The sequence below is a fragment of the Mercenaria mercenaria genome, chromosome 11 (genome assembly GCF_021730395.1).
Source record: "Mercenaria mercenaria strain notata chromosome 11, MADL_Memer_1, whole genome shotgun sequence".
NCBI classification, from domain to species: domain Eukaryota; kingdom Metazoa; phylum Mollusca; class Bivalvia; order Venerida; family Veneridae; genus Mercenaria; species Mercenaria mercenaria.
Window position 1 is genome coordinate 66,826,596 of NC_069371.1, and position 21,183 is coordinate 66,847,778.

Below are 21,183 nucleotides of genomic sequence, written 5' to 3' on the forward strand. Positions count from 1 at the left end.
TTTCTTTTTCTACGTCAATTACCAACCTCACTGGATCAAGCCTCATAACTCTGGCATACAGTTTGGCCAAATTGTGCCACCTTTTTGGACACAGAAGATCCTATATATAGCTATTTCTTAAAGGCATATAGATTTGAAACTTTATTTCTTTTTTCTATATTAATTACCAATCTCACTGGGTCAAGTCCAATAAATTAGACATATATTTTGGGCAAACTATGCCTCTTTTGGACATAGAAAATTCTGGTAAAAAATTTGTGTGCAAGTTACTATCTGCAAAACAAATGCAGATATTAAATTGAAACTTCACATGTGTCCTTGAGGGTTAAAACTAGTTGATTGCATAAAGTCCCTTAACCCTGGCGTGCATTTTGGCCAAATCATGTCTCCTTTTGAACTTAAAACTTCTTGTACGTTAAGATTTTGCATGCAAGTTACTATCTCCAAAACTAATACAGATATTGGATTGAAACACTATAGATATTTTAACATTTAGGGTAATATTCCTGCTTCTAGGACAATAATTGAACAAGTCGAGCACTGGCTGACTTACGGACAGCTCCTGTTTTATTTCTGACATATTTTACAAGTTCTCTTGTGGGTTATGAATCGCGTATCGGATTTAAAAATATTTCTAAAAGAATGTAGGAATGCAAATACTATTTGTTGTTTTTGTGTTTGCCAAAGGTAATCTTATATTGAAATTCTAAGTTAACTTCATTGGGCTGTAGCCCTTTTCTACCTTTTAAGCCGCATGATGTAATACCTTTGGATAAAATGATATGGCAACCATTGTGTTTAACAGCAATCACGTCTATACAAACCGCAGCAAGGCAACATTTATCCGTGCAACTTTTAACCACAGGGGCACTATTTGTACTACTTTCATGCAAGTCTATTGGAAGATGCTATTGTACAAATATCTATATCTCAAGATCTATAAATTTTATTAGTTGCCATAATAACCATAGTTATGCAAGTTCATGTATTCATTCCCTTTATTTAATCACAAACCAGCCAGGAAACCATCTCAAAAAGTATCTTTACATTTGACGTATTTTTTTCATGCGACGTCTACCGGCGCGCACCTTTCGGCTGAAAAACTCTACTGCCAGTTTCTACCACGAGGATGTGAATCATTTTTCTGGCATCCTCTACCATCATGTTCAGGCTTGATCTCAAGAAGTAGATTGTTGTTGCAAAAGACATCCCAGCCCCGATGGCAGAACCAACCATGGGAATAAGTCTAGCGCTTGATTCTACTGTTTCTGACATGGAAATCTGCTTAAAAATTGGACCGAGTATAGTAGTCAGTTTTGCGGCGTCCTCATTGGCAAATGCCCATGTATCAAACGTTTTCAAATTGTATTCTTTCTTTAGTTCCTCGACCGTTTTCTTTGTCTTATTGGCCAAGCAAATTAGATCCATCTCAGTAAGACATAAAGTCTTACGATAGAAGTCTAGTTCTTTTGCAATCAAAATTATGTCAATTAGTAACGAAACACCTGGAATAGTAACAAGACCACCAACTGCAGATCCTAAACTAAGCTTTAGAATTCTTGATTGTAATGCTTTCTCTTTGGCATCTATGAATTCTTTTGTGTTGAATTGTAGGGAAAACATCACTGCTTCTTTCTTCAACGCAGGAAGGCTAACCAAGAGACGTTGCAATAATCTTTCGAAGTCGAGACACCTGCGGTTTAAAAACTTACTTGATATTAGAAAAACATCTTCTGATTTTATTTTTCTATTTTTCAGTTTCTCCTGACATTCTTTCCTTATCTTTGTTACCACAGCTTCTTCATCATGACATTTGTCTAAATGTATATCAATTCTTGAACGGACAAACAGGAAGATTTTTCCGGCCTTCTCGATCGTCTCAGCAAGGCATGTCTCATCCTCCGTAAACCTGTCTGATGCCAAAATGATATAAATATCGTAGGAATGAAAATCTATTTTTCCATCTTTTGTGTATGTATTCCTTGGAAATGCATCAGTACCAATACCCGGTAAGTCCCAAAATCTTAGACGCTTGTTCTCCGGATGTGGATACGACTTTGCTCGGAAAGTTGTTTCAGTTGGTCCAACAGGGGCATACATAGGGTCGTCTTCTGAAAAACAGCCTCTAACTGCATTTATGAAGCTTGATTTCCCGACTCCAGGGCGTATTAAAACTGCAATAATGACATACTCACGCTCCCATTTGTTTTAATTTATCAGTAACCATCTTTGTAATGTCCTTATCATTCAGGTTCTTCCCCAAATCAGTGTGTGGCATTTGTCGAATTTCGTGGCGTATTTCCTGTGCTGGCAAACTTTCTCGTGCATAAATTACTAAATTGAGAAAAGAAAGTCTTCATTAAATTTGTCTTTTGATGGTACATTAGATCCAACTTTCATATATGACAATATGAGTAATTACTTCATACAGTTTATGTTAAAATAAATTGACAAGTTTAAGTGTTTTAAAACTATTTTGCATTATGTTTTAAAAAGTACAATTTCAATACATGTTCAGGTATAGCTAAGTACATTATATATGTGTACTATCATGCATTAGGAATAAGGTTAGTGATTTGGTCAAACAATGTAATTCCGTGGTGTAATGAAATGAAGTCTAAAGTAAATACATGTAGATCCTAATTGTTCCAAATTTGAGCAATGTCGTGAAGAACGGATGCTTTGATCAAACTTTCCTCTGACAGAACGCATTCTGCATGAAATGAGACACGTGATAGTTAAACTCGAATGGTGGTAGATCGAAACTGGAAAGAAAGTGTTTATTGTGCAGACTACCACTGACTTGGATTTTTCTATGTTTTTCGTTAACATATGACGTGATGTGCTATAAAGACACGTAAACAAAATCTGGAAAGTAGATTCCTCGAAAGCACCGAGAACAAAGCAAACGGTGAAAATTGCAGACTCGGTTTGATTGAGTCAGTTCATGGAAAATTCAACACTGCCCACGCCCCCAACCCCCGCCCCGCCCCCAAGCACCGACTTAAGCAGTACTCAATTTTCAAATCTAAATGAGTTGAAATCAATGATCTCGAAGGACAAGAAAATATAGCAACACTGAGATGAAGTCGGGGCGACATTTTACGGCCACCACACAGCACTTAACACCCGCTGTTTTGAAGTAAATAAAATCAATCTTGAAAATAGATCCCTCGGAAGCACCGAGAACAAGGCAAACAGTAAAAATTGCAGACTCGGTTTGATCGAGTCTGTTCATGAGCAGTAATGTAAAATGAAACACTGCCCACGCCCCCAAGCACCGGCTTAAGCAGTATTCAATCTTAAAATCTAAATGAGTTGTAATAAATGATCCCGAAGGACCAGAAAATGTAACAACACTGAGATGAAGTCGGGGCGACTTTTTACGGCCGCCACACAGCACTAAACACTCGCTGTTGTGAAGTAAATAAATAAGACCCGAAGTTGTCTGGGAATAATGAAATGACATAGTGAAAAAGGGGACTCAAAAGTTTTAGTGTATTTTTTGTTCAGAATTCCATGTTAGATTAAAACAAATACTAGCTAATGTTCAAATTTCTTTTGAGTGTTAAATGTTATCTGTACTCTCATGATGCAATTGTTTTCTATAACTCAACTGTTCTTCAGTCTTAAACGAAGAAATAATGTGTCAGTTAGTTATTTTCAGAAGGATTTGGTTTTGCATCGTGACATATTCTTTTCATATATCTGAGCATATTAGACGTTAACGATAAATAAAAATCAAATGGAATGTTTACCTATTTCGCTGCTTCCTCCATTTCCCAATTTAGGGTTTGCACAATCTTTAGCATCGTCTTTACCGCCACAAGAAAGGTCTTCAGTATCTAAATTAAATAAGAGAGTATATGTTTGTCAAAACATTAAAAAACATATATATATATTCATGTATTCTTGTAAATTTTACTTAGAATCTCTTTATAAGTTGGGTCTCCGGAGCCGAGTGCTTTCAGCTGCTGGCTTAAAATCTATTGCCCTCACAAATGTGGCATAAAACCTAAATTTAGATGAAGAACGCTTCATGTTAGGAAGCCATCTAGCTTGTTTATGGGCGTTGGTGCACAGTATAATGAAACTTCTAATTACATTTTAAATCATTATATATTGTAAATCATAAGTTTTCTGATTTTATCAAAGTATTTTATACGTGCAACTTTGACCATTACTATTTGACATTATATTTGGTTTAAGCATATTTTCCATGTAATACATTAATGCTCAATTTAAAAGAATTATCGATGAAATTAAGCATAGTTTTCACGTGATGTAAAGATTTAAAGAAGCAATTAAAAATATCCCAACTTCAGTTTCGTTATAGGGAAAATCCAAATTTAAAGGTTATTACCTCTAGACTTGTTTTCAAATTCGTGTTTATTTGCTGAAGCAAGATGCGTGTCTGTTTGGACTTCGGCTGTATTTCGAGGAATTTCATATACATCAGGACTTGTAATTTCATTACTCAAAGACGGATGGGCGTCACGCGTCCCTTCAGATACGTCAACTCTGGCTATTTCTATTTTGGCAGGCGGAGATGCATCTTGAGATGTTTCATTTACGCCGGCACCTGTCTCCTCTTCACTCACAGACATACGCTCTACTAGATATATCTTTAGCTTCTGCTCTATATTCTTCCGCAAATTGAATTTCTGAATATTGTTAAGCATGTCTGCGACATTAAACGGCTGGTTGATATAATCATTTACCAACTCAGTGATTTTGGTCTCCATTCCCTTGCTGAGTGCTCGAGCTAATTCTCGAAGTGCTTTTGACAGAGATTCTGTAAGGTCGCCATATGTTTCAGGATCCAAGGATGGCTCAGGCAAACTTGCGAACTCTTTTTGCACATTTTGAATACCCCGTATATGCTGCCTTTCAGTCTGCGGTAATGTTTTGCTAAACAAGGTTAAAATAACACGTGGGAAAAGATCTGCTTCCCATTGTTCAGTATCTGTCTTCTTGCATTTTGGAAATAATATATCTGCTTCTGAGGTACTTACAATTTTGTTTAATCGTTGTTTGTTTTTCAACAGAAGACTATCTATATCGTCTCCACATTTTACAACCTCTCTTGAAATCACCTGTTTTGAAATTAGGGTACTTCCTTCGTGATGAAGAAGATATATTCGCCAGTAGTATTCATTGTCGGTTGTAGCCATCTGAAAGAAGATAACTATATTACGTTTTATTTCAAAGAATCAAAGTAGAGAAATAAGAGAAGGCTGATACAATACAGTCAGTCACCACTATTTAAGTCCTCGTTATTGACGTTGATGTTGTGAATTTCGAAGGTTTCTATAGGCGTCGCTACTTTATTGTTTGTCCCCAATGCTTCGCCTATGGTTAAAACCAGATCTTACATAAATAAGCATGTTAAACATGCAGTAATGTTTACTTTTTTTAATTTGTTCAATTTTAAAATATTACATAATTCGAGCAACCACTAGAGCAAAACTCGCATTGCTTCCCCTTTACTTAAGTAAATATAAAATGTTTAACTGTAATAATTGCATCAATACTTCAGAGGTTATTGTGATATGCCATATTTATGCGACTCGTTTGCACATTTTCGGCGAATATTTTTTTCTCTAAAAATCCGTTAAACTTGGGCACTGCGAAAGTGACTGGTGGTAAACAGTTGGTGACAGATATCCTTATTGTATTGTGCAGAAGGGAGAAAAGAGTTGAAATGTTTCTGAAAGAAATTTCAAAATCAACATTCGGTCCACTTTTGCAACAGTTGCTAAAGCTTATTTTCACTCACTGAACCTTTTTTTTTCAGACCATATAACTCATGCTATGCAAAAATTGTTGAAAAAATTCTACCAAACAGTATGCGGGTAATTTGAAGCCTATGTTACAAAACAAAATGGTATTTCTCAATTGCGATAATAGAGTACACATCACACATTCTAAATGACAGAACACAAATTAAGGTGAGAAACTGGTATACTCTTAAGGTGAAGAAGATATTATTCACCGCCACCTAACAGAACGCTAAACGTTACACTTTTTGACGTCAAGTCATTACGTTCTTTCATGACGTGTATAATAAAACGGCATCTAATGAAGCGAAAAACCATTAAATCCGGAATAATCTGGCCAGTGTCGGGACCGTGTCTCTTGAAGACGTCAGATATTATTTGCAAAGACGTGTTTATATAACAGAACAATAGATAATTTCAATTCTGATATTTTTCCGACGAAAGAAATTATTTCCCGTCCTTTACATGAGTTAGCTCTAAAAATAATGCACTGACATTTTTTTATCATTTTTTATACCATTCTTTTACCATTTCCAAGCTACAATAAAATTTAAATGATTCGTATTCGTGCACACGTACTTGCATTTTTGTAAAAAGAGACACATCTTTGTTTCGTTCATCTCTGGTGTCCTTTCTAGATAACTAGAAAATTATAACAACTATTTATAATGAAAAAATAATCCAAGATAATGACAACTATAGAAATATGACATTATAGAAGACAGTTTAAATCTTAACGTTCAACAGTACTTCTGTTTTATTAGCACACAACACTCTTAGAGAAGAACAATAACAGAAATATTCATTCTTTTATTTGTAACTCTGAAACAAACAAAAGGGTCATGATGAATCTGAATCGCTGACCTGAACAATATGAGCCATATTTTCAAAATGGCAAACTGATGCTAAAACATTAGAAAGTAGGTCAGTAGGTCATATTTATGGTCACTGAAAGTCAGTTTTAAGATCGATATGCTAAACTGTAAATTTCGAGGCTTTATCTTAAAAAGGCAAGAAAGTAGGTCAGTGGGTCAAGGTCACAGTCAGGTGACCCCTAATATCTAGGGGTCATCAGGTAATTATAATCAAACAGTCTAGGAAATATGATCTGATAATTTTTGAAGCATTCATTTCTGTATAACTCACATAACATGTGACCCCAAGGGCGGGGCCTCTTTTCACCCCAAAGGGATTTCACCCCAAAGGAATAATTTGAACAATCTTATTAGACATCAACTAGGCAATGCTACATCCCAAATATCAAAGGCCTAGGCCTTGAACTTTCAGACAAGAAGATTTTTTTCCTTATATAAATCTATGTTAAATTTTGGACCTCCAGGGCAAGGCATCTTTTCATCCCAGGGGCATAATTTGAGCAATTTTGGTAGAGGACCACAAGGCAATGCAAATGCAACAGACCAAATATCAAAAGCATAGGTCTTGCAGTTTCAAGCAAGAATATTCTTAAAGTCTTTTCCTATATAAGTCTATGTAAAATTTTGGACCCCCGGGGCGGATCCTTTTTTCACCCCAGGGGCATAATTTGAACAAGAACTCGTAGAACACGAAATGCCTCCCCCCCCCCCCCTTGATGCATTCAGTAATTGCAATAGGAACAGAAATTATTTGGTAATTGTATACAAAAGTTCTACTGTTCCGGGTAAATGTGACCTTGACCTTTGACCTATTGATCTTAAAATATTTGGAGGTTCTTGAGTTATTATCCAGAAACCGTTTCACTGTTCTTGGTCACTGTGACCTTGACCTTAAACCTACTGACCTCAACATCAATAGGGGTCATCTGCTGATCATGATTAACCTCCCTATCAAGTTTCATTATCCTAGGAGCAAGCATTTTCAAGTATCGTCCAGAAACCATATAACTGTTTTGGGTCACTGTTACCTTGACCTTTGACCTACTGACCTCAACATCAATAGGGCTCATCTGCTAGTCTTGATCAACCTCCCTATCAATTTTCATGATCCTAGGCCCAAGCGTTCTTGTGTTATTATTCAGAAACTGTTTAACTGTTCAAGATCATTGTGACATTGACCTCTGACCTACTGAACTTGAAAGCAATAGGGGTCATCTGCTGGATATGACCAATCTCCCTGATAACTTTCATGATGCTACGCGAAAGCATTTTTGAGCTATTATCCGGAAACCGTTTAATTGTTCTGTGTCACTGTGACCTTGACCTTTGACATATTCATCTCAAATAGGTGTCATCTGCTGGTCATGACCAACATTTCTGTCAATTTTCATGATCCTAGACTTAAGCGTTCTTGATTTTTTCATCCGGAAACCATTTAACTGCTCTCGGTCACTGTGACCTTGACCTTTGACTAACTGGTCTTAAAATCAATAGGGGACATTGCTAATTATGACCAAACTCCCGATCAACTTTGAAGAGCCTAGGCCCAAGCACTCTTGAATTATCATCCGGAAACGGATTGGTCTACATACCGACCGACCGACCGACCGACAGACTGACCGACCGACAGACAGACATATCGGCATCTGCAAAACAATATGCCCCTCCTTCTTCAAAGTGGGGCATAACAATGTTCAAAGCGCACCATTAGATGATGTCATATGTCAAATATGAAGGATCTACGCCTTGCGGTTTTGGACAAGAAAATTTTTTAAAGTTTTTAATTTCGATTGTCATGGCAACAAGAGTTCTGCATGGAATTCATTTTTTTGAACAATTTTGAAAGGGGATCACCCAAGTATCATGCCTGTGAGGTTTAATGTAATTCTGTCCGGTGCTTTTCAAGAAGAATACATTTTTTAGAAAATGTTGACGGACGGACGACGCACGACACATGACGCACGACTCACGACGGACATTGAGCGGTCACAAAACCTCACCATGAGCCTTTAGCTCAGGTGAGGTAAAAAGTTACAATATAAGCTATTTATAGTAACAACAAAGGGAAGTAATTCTAAACTAGGGGCCTGGTTCTTGCGCATGACATTCGATCTCATGATGGTGTACAATTAAGCCAAGTTACATCAAAATTCCTCAATGCATTAAGAAGAAATGCTCAGGACAAAGTCATTCTTGTATGTGACCTTTGGCCTCTAAGTGTAACCTTGACCTTAGACCTATGGACCTTGTTCTTGCGCAAGACATTCCGTCTCATGATGATGAACATTTGTGCCAAGATATTTTGAAATCGGAACATGCATGTCAAAGTTATTGACCAGACACAAAAACAACATTATCAGTATATATGTAGTGAAAGGATTGTGACCTTTAACTTTGAGATAGTGATATGGTTTTGCACATGGCACATTGTCTATTCATGTTTATCATTTTTATGAAATTATTCTGAAATCGGACTATGTATATCAAAGTAATGGCCCGAACACGAACACCACCATTTGCCGAAACCACAAACAAACAAACACACACACACACACAAACGGACTGGGGTAACACTAAATGCTCCCCCTCCCCCATTTTGGCAGGGGCATACAAGCGAAATTGATTCAAACATATCTAAATTATGTTTATACACAATTACACCAAAATGTGTTTGAAAGTACTTCTAAATACTGCTTGAAGACTGCCATAGCCGCTGAACATTTTGGACATCGACTCAGAATATCATTTTTCTCTGACTTTTCTAATCATTATCGAAATTTCCCTGACAATTTACTGACCTTGAAAAAAAAAATTCTCAGACTTTTCAAGGTGAGTGGCAACCCTGGCAGAGGGCCGAGGACACTACCCTGTCGGACCCTGGTGCCTGGGACGATGTACTGCTGTCTATGTTCACCTGCTGGCTGCGATCCTCCAGGAAGCTGCTGATCCAACTGTGTATGTTGTTTCATACATCGTAATGATTGAGTTAGGACAACAAGCACTGATGGGTCACTTTATCAAATGCCTTGGAGAAATCAAGCTGGATGACATCGGTCTGACCCATGTTGTCTATGGTGCTTGCTAGATCCTGGATGGTGAGTAGTAGCTGGGTCTCACAGGATCTCCTTTTCTGGAAGACATGTTGTGCGTCTGTAAGGATTGAGTGGTGGTCCGAACGTTTCATTATTGAGCTGTTGATTATGTGTTCCAATATCTTACATGTGATGGAGGTCAGAGAGACGGGACTGTAGTTTTCTGGCTTGCTTTTGTCACCCTTCTTGAAGATCGGGACTACTTTTTCATTCATGTACGGATTTTCAGTTGTGTTGAAATACTTACAATTTTCATTTTAGTATTCAGTTATCGTTTTTTAAATGAATAACAGTTTTAGATGACATTTAATTTTAATAGCGACGTAGAGATGTTCAAAGCTTTCAGAAAAAAAGACTGTAAGTTAAGCGTTCATAATAAATCTATTTTAATTCGAAATAATAATGAAAATAAATTAACATTTAGCCTGCTGGCGGCAAGTGATTCCGTCTCTACGACCGGTGCAGACCAAGATCATGGTCTGCACTATTCGCTATTTAGTCAGTAAAAACGGTTTTCCATTTTCAGGCCCCTGTGACCTTGACCTTTAATAGAGTGACCCCAAAGTCAATAAAGGTCATCTACTCTGCATGCCCAGTCATCCTATGAAGTATCAACATCTTGAGTCAACTGGATCTCAAATTATTGATCGGAAATGAGTTTCCATATTCTGACCCCTGTGAACTTGACCTTCGATGTAGTGACCCCAAAAACGATAGGGGTCACCTACTCTGTAATTCCTATCTCCCTATGAAGTTTGAAGGTTCTGCAAATGGTTCTCAAGTTATAAACTGGAAATGGATTTCTATTTTCTATCCGTTTCGACCTTGACTTTTAATAGAGTGACCCAAATATCAATAGAGGTCATCTCCTCTGCATGACAATTCATCCTATCACGTTTCGCCATTCTGGGTCAAGTGGTTCTCAAGCTGACCTTTAACGAAGTGACGCCAAAATCAACAGGGGTCATCTACTCTGCATGTCCCATCATCCCACGAAGTTTCAACATTCTGGGTCGGTCAAGTGGTTTTCAAGTTACTGACAGGAAATGGGTTTTCATGTTGAGGCCCCAGTGACCTTGACCTTTAACGCAGTGACCCCAAATTCGATAGGGGTCATCTCTTCTGCATGACCAATCATCTACGAAGGCTCAACATTCTGGGTCAAGTTGTTCTCAAGTTACTGCCCGGAAATGGTTTTCCTTGTACAGGCTCCTGTGACCTTGACCTTTAATGCAGTGACCCCAATATTAATACTAAGAATGACCAATCATCCTATGAAGTTTCAACATTCTGCGTCAATTGGTTCTTCAGTTATTGATCGGAAATGTTTTTCCATGTTCAGGCCCCTGTGACCTTGATCTTTGACGGAGTGACCCCAAAGAACAATAGGGGTTGTCTACTCCATAAGCCCTGCCACCCTATGACGTTTGAAGATTCTAGGTCAAATGGTTCTCCATCTGTTGATCGGAAGTGTGACGAACGAAAGGACGGACGGAAAGGGCAAAAACAATATGTCTCCACCAGTTGGGACAGACATAATAATAAATGGTATTAATTAAACTGAACTATAACTGTCACAGAAGTTACGAATACCCCCACAATACCGTCTTGTCACAGAAGAATGGCAATCATAAGAAAGACATGGCCGCAAGAAGGTGCAATTTAAATCAGACTTGATCTGTATTTTATGATGCTACACCTGTGTACCAAGAACATTTAAATCTGTCAAGAAGTGTCACTGGAGTGTTTAATTACTCCAATGGTGGATGAATATTGCTTAAGAGCGTGGGTCTGTGTTAAAAATATCATATAATAAGAAAGGTAGAGATAAAGTGTATCAAAACATTATATAAGTATAATTCTAAGCAAAAAGGGGCATACTTCAGGAAATATTAGTGCAAGAGTTATGCACCTTGTGTCATATAATGTACGCCACTGGTGATGATGTGGAACAACTACTTTAAGTTGATATCAAATATAGTTCGTAATAAATGAAATGCAGTGAAAATGCATCATTGTGTCAGAATTACGCACCTTGTGTCACATGATGTGGGTGAAAAGGTGGAACATCTATTTTAAGTTTGAATCAAATCCATTTAGTAATAACTGAGATAGAGTGAAAGTGTATCAAAATTTTAACCTGAAATTCTTAGTGAAAAAGGAGGCATAATTTATGAAATACTGTTGTAAGAGTTATGGCCCTTATGTCAAATAATATGAGTGAAGATGTTGAACAACTATTTTAAGTTTGAATCAAATCCATTTAGACCCTTCCAGGCTCATAGAAGTTATGGACCAAAACCCAAAAATAAAACCTCTGACCTTGAATTGTGAGCTTGACCTTTGACCATCAGGCATAGGTGATGTGTTCAACACGTCATCTGGTCTCGAGGAATAATAACGTGAAGTTAAATTAAAGTTCTTCCACGCATATAGATTTCGGGACGGGACTGCACAGGACGCGACGGGACGGGGCATGCCAAACTGACTCAAATATAGCCCCCGCCCCCAACATGTTTGATGGGGGTATAATGACAGACCATCCATTTTAGAAATTTAGCAGGCTTAAGGTTAACAAGTGTATGAAGTATTGCCATGCAATACAAAGTCCCCTACTGGAAGGCTCATTTTCTCTATCGTTATTTATAGTAACAACAAAGGGAAAGTAATCCTAAAAAGAATCTATATAATATAAGTCCACGCATAATTCTTTACCAGGTAGAGATAAACACCTAAAAATTGAATGTAACGTGCATGTTATACCACAAAAAATGGTCTCGACTTTTCCCTACAGCAAGTCATAAAAATGTTACAATATAAGATATTTACGGTAAAACAAAGGGAAGTAATTCTAAAAACAAGGGCGCCTCATGGTGGTGATCATTTGTGCTAAGTTACATTAAAATCCCTCTATGCATGAAGAAGAAATGCTCCGGACAAAGTCATTTTTCAATTTCACCTTCGGCCTCTAAGTGTGACCTTGACCTTAGACATAGGGACCACGTTCTTGCGCAAGACAATCCCTCTCTTGGTGGTGAACATTTGTGCCAAGATAAATCAAAATCCTTCCAGGCATGAAGAATAAATGCTCCGGACAAAGTCATTCTTGTATGTAACCTTTTGTTTCTGTGACCCCCATAAACCTAGGGACCTGCTTCTTGCGCATGAAACAGTCTCATGGTGGTAAATATTGGTGTCAAGTAATATTAAAACACCTTTAAGGATTTTTGAGTTACATATTGGACAGAAAAAAAGCCCTTTTGACCTTTGACTTCCAAGTCTGACCTTGACCTTTCAGCTAAGAGCCCGGGTTCTGCGCATGACACGTTGTCTCATTCAGGGGAATATTTGTATCAACTGATATTAAAATCCTGGTCTGCACGACAAAGTGATACACCTGATAAAAAAGTCCTATTGACCTTTGATCTCCAAACGTGACCTTGACCTTTAAGCCAGTGTTCTGGGTGTTGCGAATGAGAAGTCATCTCACCAAATAATATTGTAATCCATTGATAGTTGACAGAATTATTGACAGGACAGTAAAGAAATGACCCTTACCTTTGACCTTTAAAATCCCTTTATGAATGACAGATTTATGGACCGGACATGAAAAAGACCCTGTTCGTGCTATGTAAACATTTGACTGCCAAGTGTGACCTTAACCTTTGTGCTAGGGGTCTGAAAGTTGTGCATGACACAGTCTTATTATGTGGTATATTTGTGCCAAGTGATATTAAAATCCCGGCATGGATGGCATAGTTATGGACCGGACAGGAAAAAAGCCCTGTTGACATTTGACCTCCAACTGTGACCTTGACCTTTGAGCCAGGGGTCCGGGTCGTGCGCTTGACACGTCGTCTCATCATGGGAAACATATGTTCCAAGAAATATTAAAATCCCTTCATGAATGACAGTTATGGACCGTACACGGAATTGTGGACAGACAGATGAAAAGACGGAATGACGGACGGAAAAGTGCATTCCTATAGTCCTATAAACACACCATAACAGTGTAAACTTGTCTGACCTCGTGGTTTCATGGAAACAAATATTCTGGCCAAATCTAACTTCAGATAAAAAGGCGGGAAACATATAACGTCAAACGCTTTTAACGCTTTAAGATTTCATCATTTTGCAACTTCATATATCGGAAACAAACTCTGTAGTTTTACAATATACAAATTTTGAAGCTAAAATGTAGGGAACGGCAAAAGAGCGTCGTATTTACTTTTCTAGGTAAGTTGTTTCCGCAAAGAAAATTTTTTGTATGATTACAGCTGTACTTTAGAATACAGAAGAAAATAGACTGAGAGTAATAAAATACAAACGAATCTTCAGGTAATGTAACGATGTGTTCATACTTTTGGGAAAGGTTAAAATGAATGAATTATAAAACGTATTATCGGTAGGTGCGTGTGAAAAGCACGTATTGTGCTGCGACATTATGTTTGTTTATAAGTATTGACCTGGCAATTATTAATTTTCGCCAGTATTTTCGGGCGTGCTGTTTGTTCATGCAATATTTGTTCCATGAAAAATATAGTATCATATTACTAGCATAACCGTGTTAACTGATGCCACGATGGCGTAAGCGTAAGCTCTCAGACTTCCACACGTAATCAAACAAATGCACTACTATCGTGAAGTGTATAACAAGATGGCGTTTAATGAAACGACAGGCCATTGGACCCGGAATAAGCTAGACAGTGTCGGAACCGTACCTTTTGAAGTCAGCAGGTATTATTTCCAAAGACGTTTTATTTTTTTCAAATAACAAAAAAAAAAAGAAAGAAAAATAAATAAATAAATAAAATATTATAGAAAAATAAAGAGATAATTTCAATCGTAAGATTTCCTCAATTAAGTCATTTAAATAAATTATCTCTAAAATAATGTTCTGTCAATTTTATTTATAAAATCTTACACAAACCATTGTTCTACCCATTCCAAGCTATTTTTCAACGACGTTGTCTACTTGTAACAATAAGCTAAATGCCTAGCTTTATAGTGCTGTCTCACCAGAATATCACGCCCTAAGCACGTGACATGATACCCCACCCAGTCAGATAATACTGACACAGGGCTGACCGGTCCTATTTCTATACTCGCAATGTTGAGCGCCATGCGAGGAAGCTGCTAGTTCCATCTTTTACGCCTTTGGTATGTATTATTAAACATTGATTACTGCTAAAACCTGCATTTGTGGTGATTTTAATGCTATCAAAATCTACTCTCCATAGGGACTTTAATATATTACGCCGATGTCAGTACACCTAAACCTTTTTATTACCAAATGTCATTAGAATATACTTTAAACGTGAGACACACTTTGCCAGTGTTGGTTCTTAATTGCAACTGTAATCACTATAACAGTTTTCGGGAGATTCTTTATTACTTTGTTGTCGTAATGTTATAGGCATTATTTTATAGCAAACTGATTTATAAACTCATAATACAATATCAAACCTTGAAAAAAATGGATTTCAGACCTAAAAACATTTGAACAGGGTATTTTGTAAAACACTGTAGACTTGATTTCTCCCGCATAATAATGATCACTTAATTTTCATATAATTATAATAGTTAAAATTATAAAATCATCAATGATTCCATAGTCATAATAAAATTAAACAGAAATCAAATAATTAACGCATATTACCCAGGCAAGTCATACAATATTACAGTATTTGACAACTAATCATCAAAGTGAAATAAATACATTGTTTTTTCGCATTTGGTGATAACATTTATATTTCAATGGCCTAACTAAATTATCTGTATTATATTTCAGAAGACCTTCGACAACATTCTTAAAGATTATCAAATTAAGATTTTAGTATAATACCTAAAGATATCGCTCAGAAACATCAATATTCACGCTATGATTTTAATATTTGTCCAATGATTCAATATAATTGCTGATACAGTGTCTACCCAATGCTAACGTTAAAGCCCGGTTGTATAAAACTTCTGAAAATGACTTTTTGGATTAGGGTATATGTTATTTCAATGAACATAAGGGCATTGAAATTTGTCCTTATATAACCAAGTTTGCATTTTATTTTAAATAACTCAAGGAAGGGATAAAAAAAAAAGGGACATTTTAGATCATTCCTTTTTAGCAAAAATAAACGAAAATTCGTGTTCGTTACGTTTGAAGTTAAATGCAAAGCGTGTGATCACGATGTCGATACACGAAATCATGACAGCAGAGCATGAGATCAGGAGCGCACAATCGCGAAGTTTTCTTACTTTCGCATTTTGCAGTTGTGAAATCAAGCTTCGCCATCGTTATTTCGCGTTCTACGCTTCGCTAACATGCACAGGTGCTGCATGAAGCGCGAGATCACGATTTCGAACTATCTCGCATTTCGCCACGGTAACTTCGCGTTTTAAATATCTCTAGAGAAGAAGGAGATGCATGAAGCTCGAAGCGTGAAATCATGACAGCTAAGCATGAGATTACGATTACAGAGTGCAAAATCACGAATGTTTCTTAATTTCACACTCCGCAATCGTGATCTCGCGCTTCGTTATCGTGATTTCGCGTTTTTCGTTTTAACAACAATCGTATGTATACTTATAAACATATCTCTTGAATGATATAATCAATCATAATGATAGTTTGAAAATGTGTTACCACCAACAATCTGATTACTGAACAACAGATTATACGTGCACTGCTACTGGAATACCTAGTAAAATGATACATTTTATATCATAAAAAAAGGAAAGAATAAACTTCTCATGCAATTTTTTTGCTCCAAATACACGACGAAACGCACCATTTGCCTTTAGCCATCAGTATAAAAAATACATCAAGGTGTGGATATCCCTTGCCACAAATCCCATATTACCTCTGTGCTCTTTGAAAGATGCCATGGCTACGCGCCTGTCATTTATATTTTTTCCAATAACAACCAATGAACTTTTGGTTTCCTTATTATGGATTTTGGACGTTGAAAATTCACGCTCAAAATACAGGTATAACTTAATTAAATGAAATTGTTTACCAAATGTCTTTATAAAACGTTACTAAGTACTAAATTAACATTAGATAATCTCGGCCCTCTTACCTCAGTTTGAGTATGATACAAAGAAGACTTAATGTCAAAGCCGTAACAAATGTTTATATGTGTTAAAATAGGTAAATATGGTAAATAGTTCAGTGAGTAGATCTTTTTGTTAACATAATCTATTGCTCTTCCCATTTCGATTTCGATATTATAATATTTCCAACTGACAAATAAAGTATCAAAATATTTTTAATCAGTATAAATATCAAATGTTAAGGTTAAGAATTAAATTTTACCTTTCTAAGATATGACTGCCTAGAAATCTAATCCGGTTATTTTCGTTTTCCCAACGTTGCTATAAGCCAGTTTTGAAAATATTTGTAAACTTCTATCAGGAGAGGTTTACGTGACATAAGCACACATCTCGCTGAAATCTATTGTTAAATTAAACAAGGTTGGTTGTGTGTTAAAGCTAGTCAACTGAACGTTTATCCTATTTTATCCTACCTTCGTGCGAAATAAAAGGCAGAACGTAGGGGTAAAAAAAATGCTTTATTAGGTCATTACTAAATAAACTTTTGCCAGATTACTTTCTTTATTTATTTTTTTTTCAAAATGACGCCATCTTGTGTTTGAGAATAACTGCTAAAATACATATCTATGCAACTGTTGTTATTAAGTACGTGAAATCATGTAACTAATATATAGCGTATGCATACCGTATTTGCATTTTCCAGAAAAAGTTTTCTAACGGAAACGCTCGGAGAAATGGAAAATGACTGATCTATAGCGTTTGTTCAGGATTTTAGCTTTATGCACTGAAATCAAAGAATATTGTTTATGGAATAGAATGTTATTGAATAAAAGCATCGAGGAAACGGTTGCATATGTTTAATGTCAAGCAGCGTAATGGCGTGTGTAAATTTAAGTCGCGTCTATTGTTTATTTGGTGGGAATGGGTATGAGACTTGCAACTGGACTTCACTTGGCAGCAAAGTAAAATTATTCGTTCAAATTCAGAAGTACAGAGAGGTCGGTACAAGACACAAAGTTAGCCTTTGTTTTTTCCGCTTTTATTTTATAATATTTGGGATTTTAAAGACCTACTGCAATGCAGTATTTGAAAAATGATTTTAAATCGAGATGTAGGATAAATAGAATATGAGGTTACTAGAGTCTCGACGTTTGTATCTTCTCCGACATCACCTGATAAATATACATTTATAAGACAGTAACCTAATATTCTCTATTTATTGCTGTATTTGTCCAAAGGCAAGTAAATCAAGGCATATCCAATATTTCCTTTCGAACTATAATTGATATTGAAAAGCACATTTCTATTAGTTTTGAAAGGATAGGCAGTCTCAGTAATTTTGTCTTGAATATTCATCCTTTTTCCACTTTCCCCTTCACCCCCCCCCCCCCCCCCCCCCCCCCCCTCAAACGCCACACACTCTTTCTACCCCCTACCCTTTCCTCCCCTTTTCTACTTTTCCATCTTTTGCATCAAATTCAAATGTACTTGTTGGATCTTTAAGCAACTTAAGCAAGCCATTTACAATATTTTTCTGTTTCAGTTTATTTTTTGATGTTGGCTTACTTTGCAAATGCGAGGCTCTGTGGCTGTATTTGTGGTGACATTGAATGAACTCCTATGTCTCAACTGCACAGAAAGGCCTGCCAATATTGACTTGCTATCCTATTAGAAGGTATCTCTTTTCGGCTTATAATGGGCATGTGATCTACACGTGCTGAAATATAAAAGCTAGCCCTTGAACGACAATATCAAATATCTCTGTTAACATTCTGTTTTGTGACACAATTATCAGATTAAACATCACCATATATGGATATAACACGAATGATTTTTAACTATAAAGCGGATGCTTAAATACAAAAAATGTAACATATAAGGTTCGCAGCGGTGTTTACAAAAAGTCTTTATTATTTCAATGTTCACATTTAAATATGGTTTTAAGATAGCTAAATATTTGCAGATACTAAATAATTTTGGATGTCAAGTTCAAATATTTTAATATTTTAGTCTTCGGTAGAGAAATAAAAAGACCAGTGTATATAATAACATTGAGTCCAAGAGTAGCCGAGATGCTGTGCTTTGGCAACCTTAAACATTTCATATCGTATTAAATGTAATTGCAGTTAAAGATAATTTCGATCTCATATAGAATTCTGCCAGAAACTGCCTTCGTTGTTGCTGGTCTTTTTTATTTCAATATTCATATTTAAACACGGTTTTAAGATACTAAATATATTTGGATGTCAATTTCAAATATTCTAATATTTTTATTTTCGGTAGAGAGAGAGAGAGAGAGAGATAAAAAGACCAGTGCATATAATAACATTGAGTCCAAGAGTAGCTGTGTAGTTGTGCTTTGGCAACCTAATACATTTCATATGGTATTAAATGTAATTGCAGTTAAAGATAATTTCAATCTCATATAGAATTCTGCCAGATACTGATTTGGTTGTACCGTTTCAAGTGTGATATTAATTATCATAAGTAAATCTGTACATTTTTAGTCCCTTGAAATTATTTTAAACGTCTCGTACGTAGGAGATAAAACTATCCGACTATCTCGGGCCATGCCCTCGGTCGATAACACTTTTATCAGGTCGATAAATCCACATATCGACCTCACCAAAAGGCAATAATTGTATAGTATTATTTGTAAACTAGCCCTGATACTAAAATTTGAAATATTATAGTCATGAATTGAAAGTGTTTATTTTTTTTTATCAAAATCCGTCTCAGTGTGTATTATTTGCGTCAGAAGTTGAAGCTTATAAGCATGATAAGTGTTACGTAAAAAAAGTTGTAAAATATGAAGTAAACATTTTTTTCCCTAATTGTCTTCTAATCTTTTCGTTAAGACAACTTAGGTTCAAATATTAGCCCTAACAGCACTCAGCAAACCAGCACGTAACGCATCTAGTCTATTTGTATAACGACGGACAGATTATTGACCACTAAAACTTAAAAAAAAAGTCACTGTAAATGTTGATATTTTTTTTTTCATTTTGGTAGAAGAAAATATGGAAGAATATTTTATTTGGTAAAGTTAAACTCAGTCTTAGTAGCTAAGTATTTTCAGTCACAGCAAGTCTTGATGTGATTTTGCAGTAAGCAAATGTCTCTCAGAAGAAACTTCACAGAACCCATTCTTCTCTCTTCACATTTATATCAGTTTTAGAAATGTTCTTTAAAAGGAGGTAGATATTTGTTTTTCTGATAGTGGTCTAGGTATGTAAGACAGTTCCGCGCGTGATTATTGTCCATTTTCTCATGTCCTCCTTTGAAGAAGGTGGGGTATAATATTTTGCAGATGTCAGTCTGTCTGTCAGTATGTTGGTCGGTCTGTCAGTAGACCATTCTGTTTCTGGTTGATAACTCAACAAACCTTATGCCTAGGGTCATGAAAGTTGATAAGTAGGTTGGTCGTGACCAGCAGATGTCCCTTATTGATTTTAGGTCAGGCGGTCAATGGTCAAGGTCACAGTAACCTGGAACAGTTTAACGGTTTCCGGATGATAATTCAGAAGCGCTTAGGCCTAGGATCATGAAAGTTGATAGAGTGGTTAGACACAACCAGAATATGACTCCTATTGATTTTGAAGTCAGTATGTCAAAGGTCAAGTTCAGAGTGACCCGGAGCCGTTTAACCGTTTGCGGACAATAGCTTGAGAACGCTTTGGCATAAAAAAACTTCATAGAGAGGTTGATCGTCAGCAAAAGACCTCTATGACCTCTATAGATTTTGAGGTCAGTAAGTCAAAGGTCGAGGTCACATTGACACGGAACAATTTTACCGTTTCCAGACGTTAACTAAAGAATGCTTGGGTCTAGGATCACGAAACACAATAGGGAGGTGAATCATGGCCAGCAGATGACCCCTATTGATTATAAGGTCGGTAGGTCAAAGATCAAGGTCACTTACGACTGGTAAATGATAAAATACGTATGGATTAATATATAATAGCGTTCAATATTTCGTTATGTCGCGTTGTAACTTTCGTTTTGTCGCGTTGGCACGCGCGCTAAAAAGACACACAAAACTTTCAAAATTTCACTATGACACGTTGACGTGGGCGCCAGGACGACACACCGAAATGCTATAAAAGCCGCGCGCACGCAAATACGACATGACGCGTCATAAAGCCACCATAGGATACAGAAAACGTAAAATAGAAATAGAAGGTATTCTTATTAATGCTAAAAATTTGGGGTTTTTAGTTGGTAAGATTTCCCAATAAATGGCAATAAGTGGAGACATTGGTTGGAAAAATAAGTAGTGCGTTAAAGGTGCAGGTTGGGAAATATGCCAAATACAAGAACAGTTAAAGGAAAGCCCTAATGAAGTGTTAATCTGTGTATAAATGAAAACTGTCATCATTTCTAGTA

General features: G+C 36.5%; 2 protein-coding genes across 2 annotated transcripts; both read right to left on the reverse strand.

The window, feature by feature from the left end:
- Positions 1-1,074: 1,074 nt before the first annotated feature.
- LOC128546809 (interferon-inducible GTPase 5-like) lies at positions 1,075-2,100 on the reverse strand. Its single transcript, XM_053518163.1, has one exon. The coding sequence runs from the start codon at positions 2,098-2,100 to the stop codon at positions 1,075-1,077; it is 1,026 nt and encodes a 341-aa protein (XP_053374138.1).
- Positions 2,101-2,191: 91 nt separating this feature from the next.
- Positions 2,192-17,144, reverse strand: LOC128546810 (uncharacterized). The gene is made up of 4 exons (XM_053518164.1): positions 17,060-17,144; positions 4,364-5,174; positions 3,759-3,845; positions 2,192-2,334 (listed from the first exon to the last, which is right to left on the reverse strand). The coding sequence occupies exons 2-4, from the start codon at positions 5,172-5,174 to the stop codon at positions 2,192-2,194; spliced, it is 1,041 nt and encodes a 346-aa protein (XP_053374139.1). The 5' UTR covers positions 17,060-17,144.
- Between the last annotated feature and the right edge of the window lie 4,039 nt (positions 17,145-21,183).

Bases quoted from the DNA above. Each gene is read 5' to 3' on its own strand.
- LOC128546809 (XM_053518163.1), bottom strand. From the start codon at position 2,100: ATGTATGCCCCTGTTGGACCAACTGAAACAACTTTCCGAGCAAAGTCG.
- LOC128546810 (XM_053518164.1), bottom strand. From the start codon at position 5,174: ATGGCTACAACCGACAATGAATACTACTGGCGAATATATCTTCTTCAT. The intron at 3,846-4,363 runs GTAATAACCTTT...TATTTAATTTAG, and splicing joins ATTTGAAAACAAGTCTAGAG to ATACTGAAGACCTTTCTTGT. The intron at 2,335-3,758 runs GTAAACATTCCA...TTCTCAATTTAG, and splicing joins TGGAGGAAGCAGCGAAATAG to TAATTTATGCACGAGAAAGT.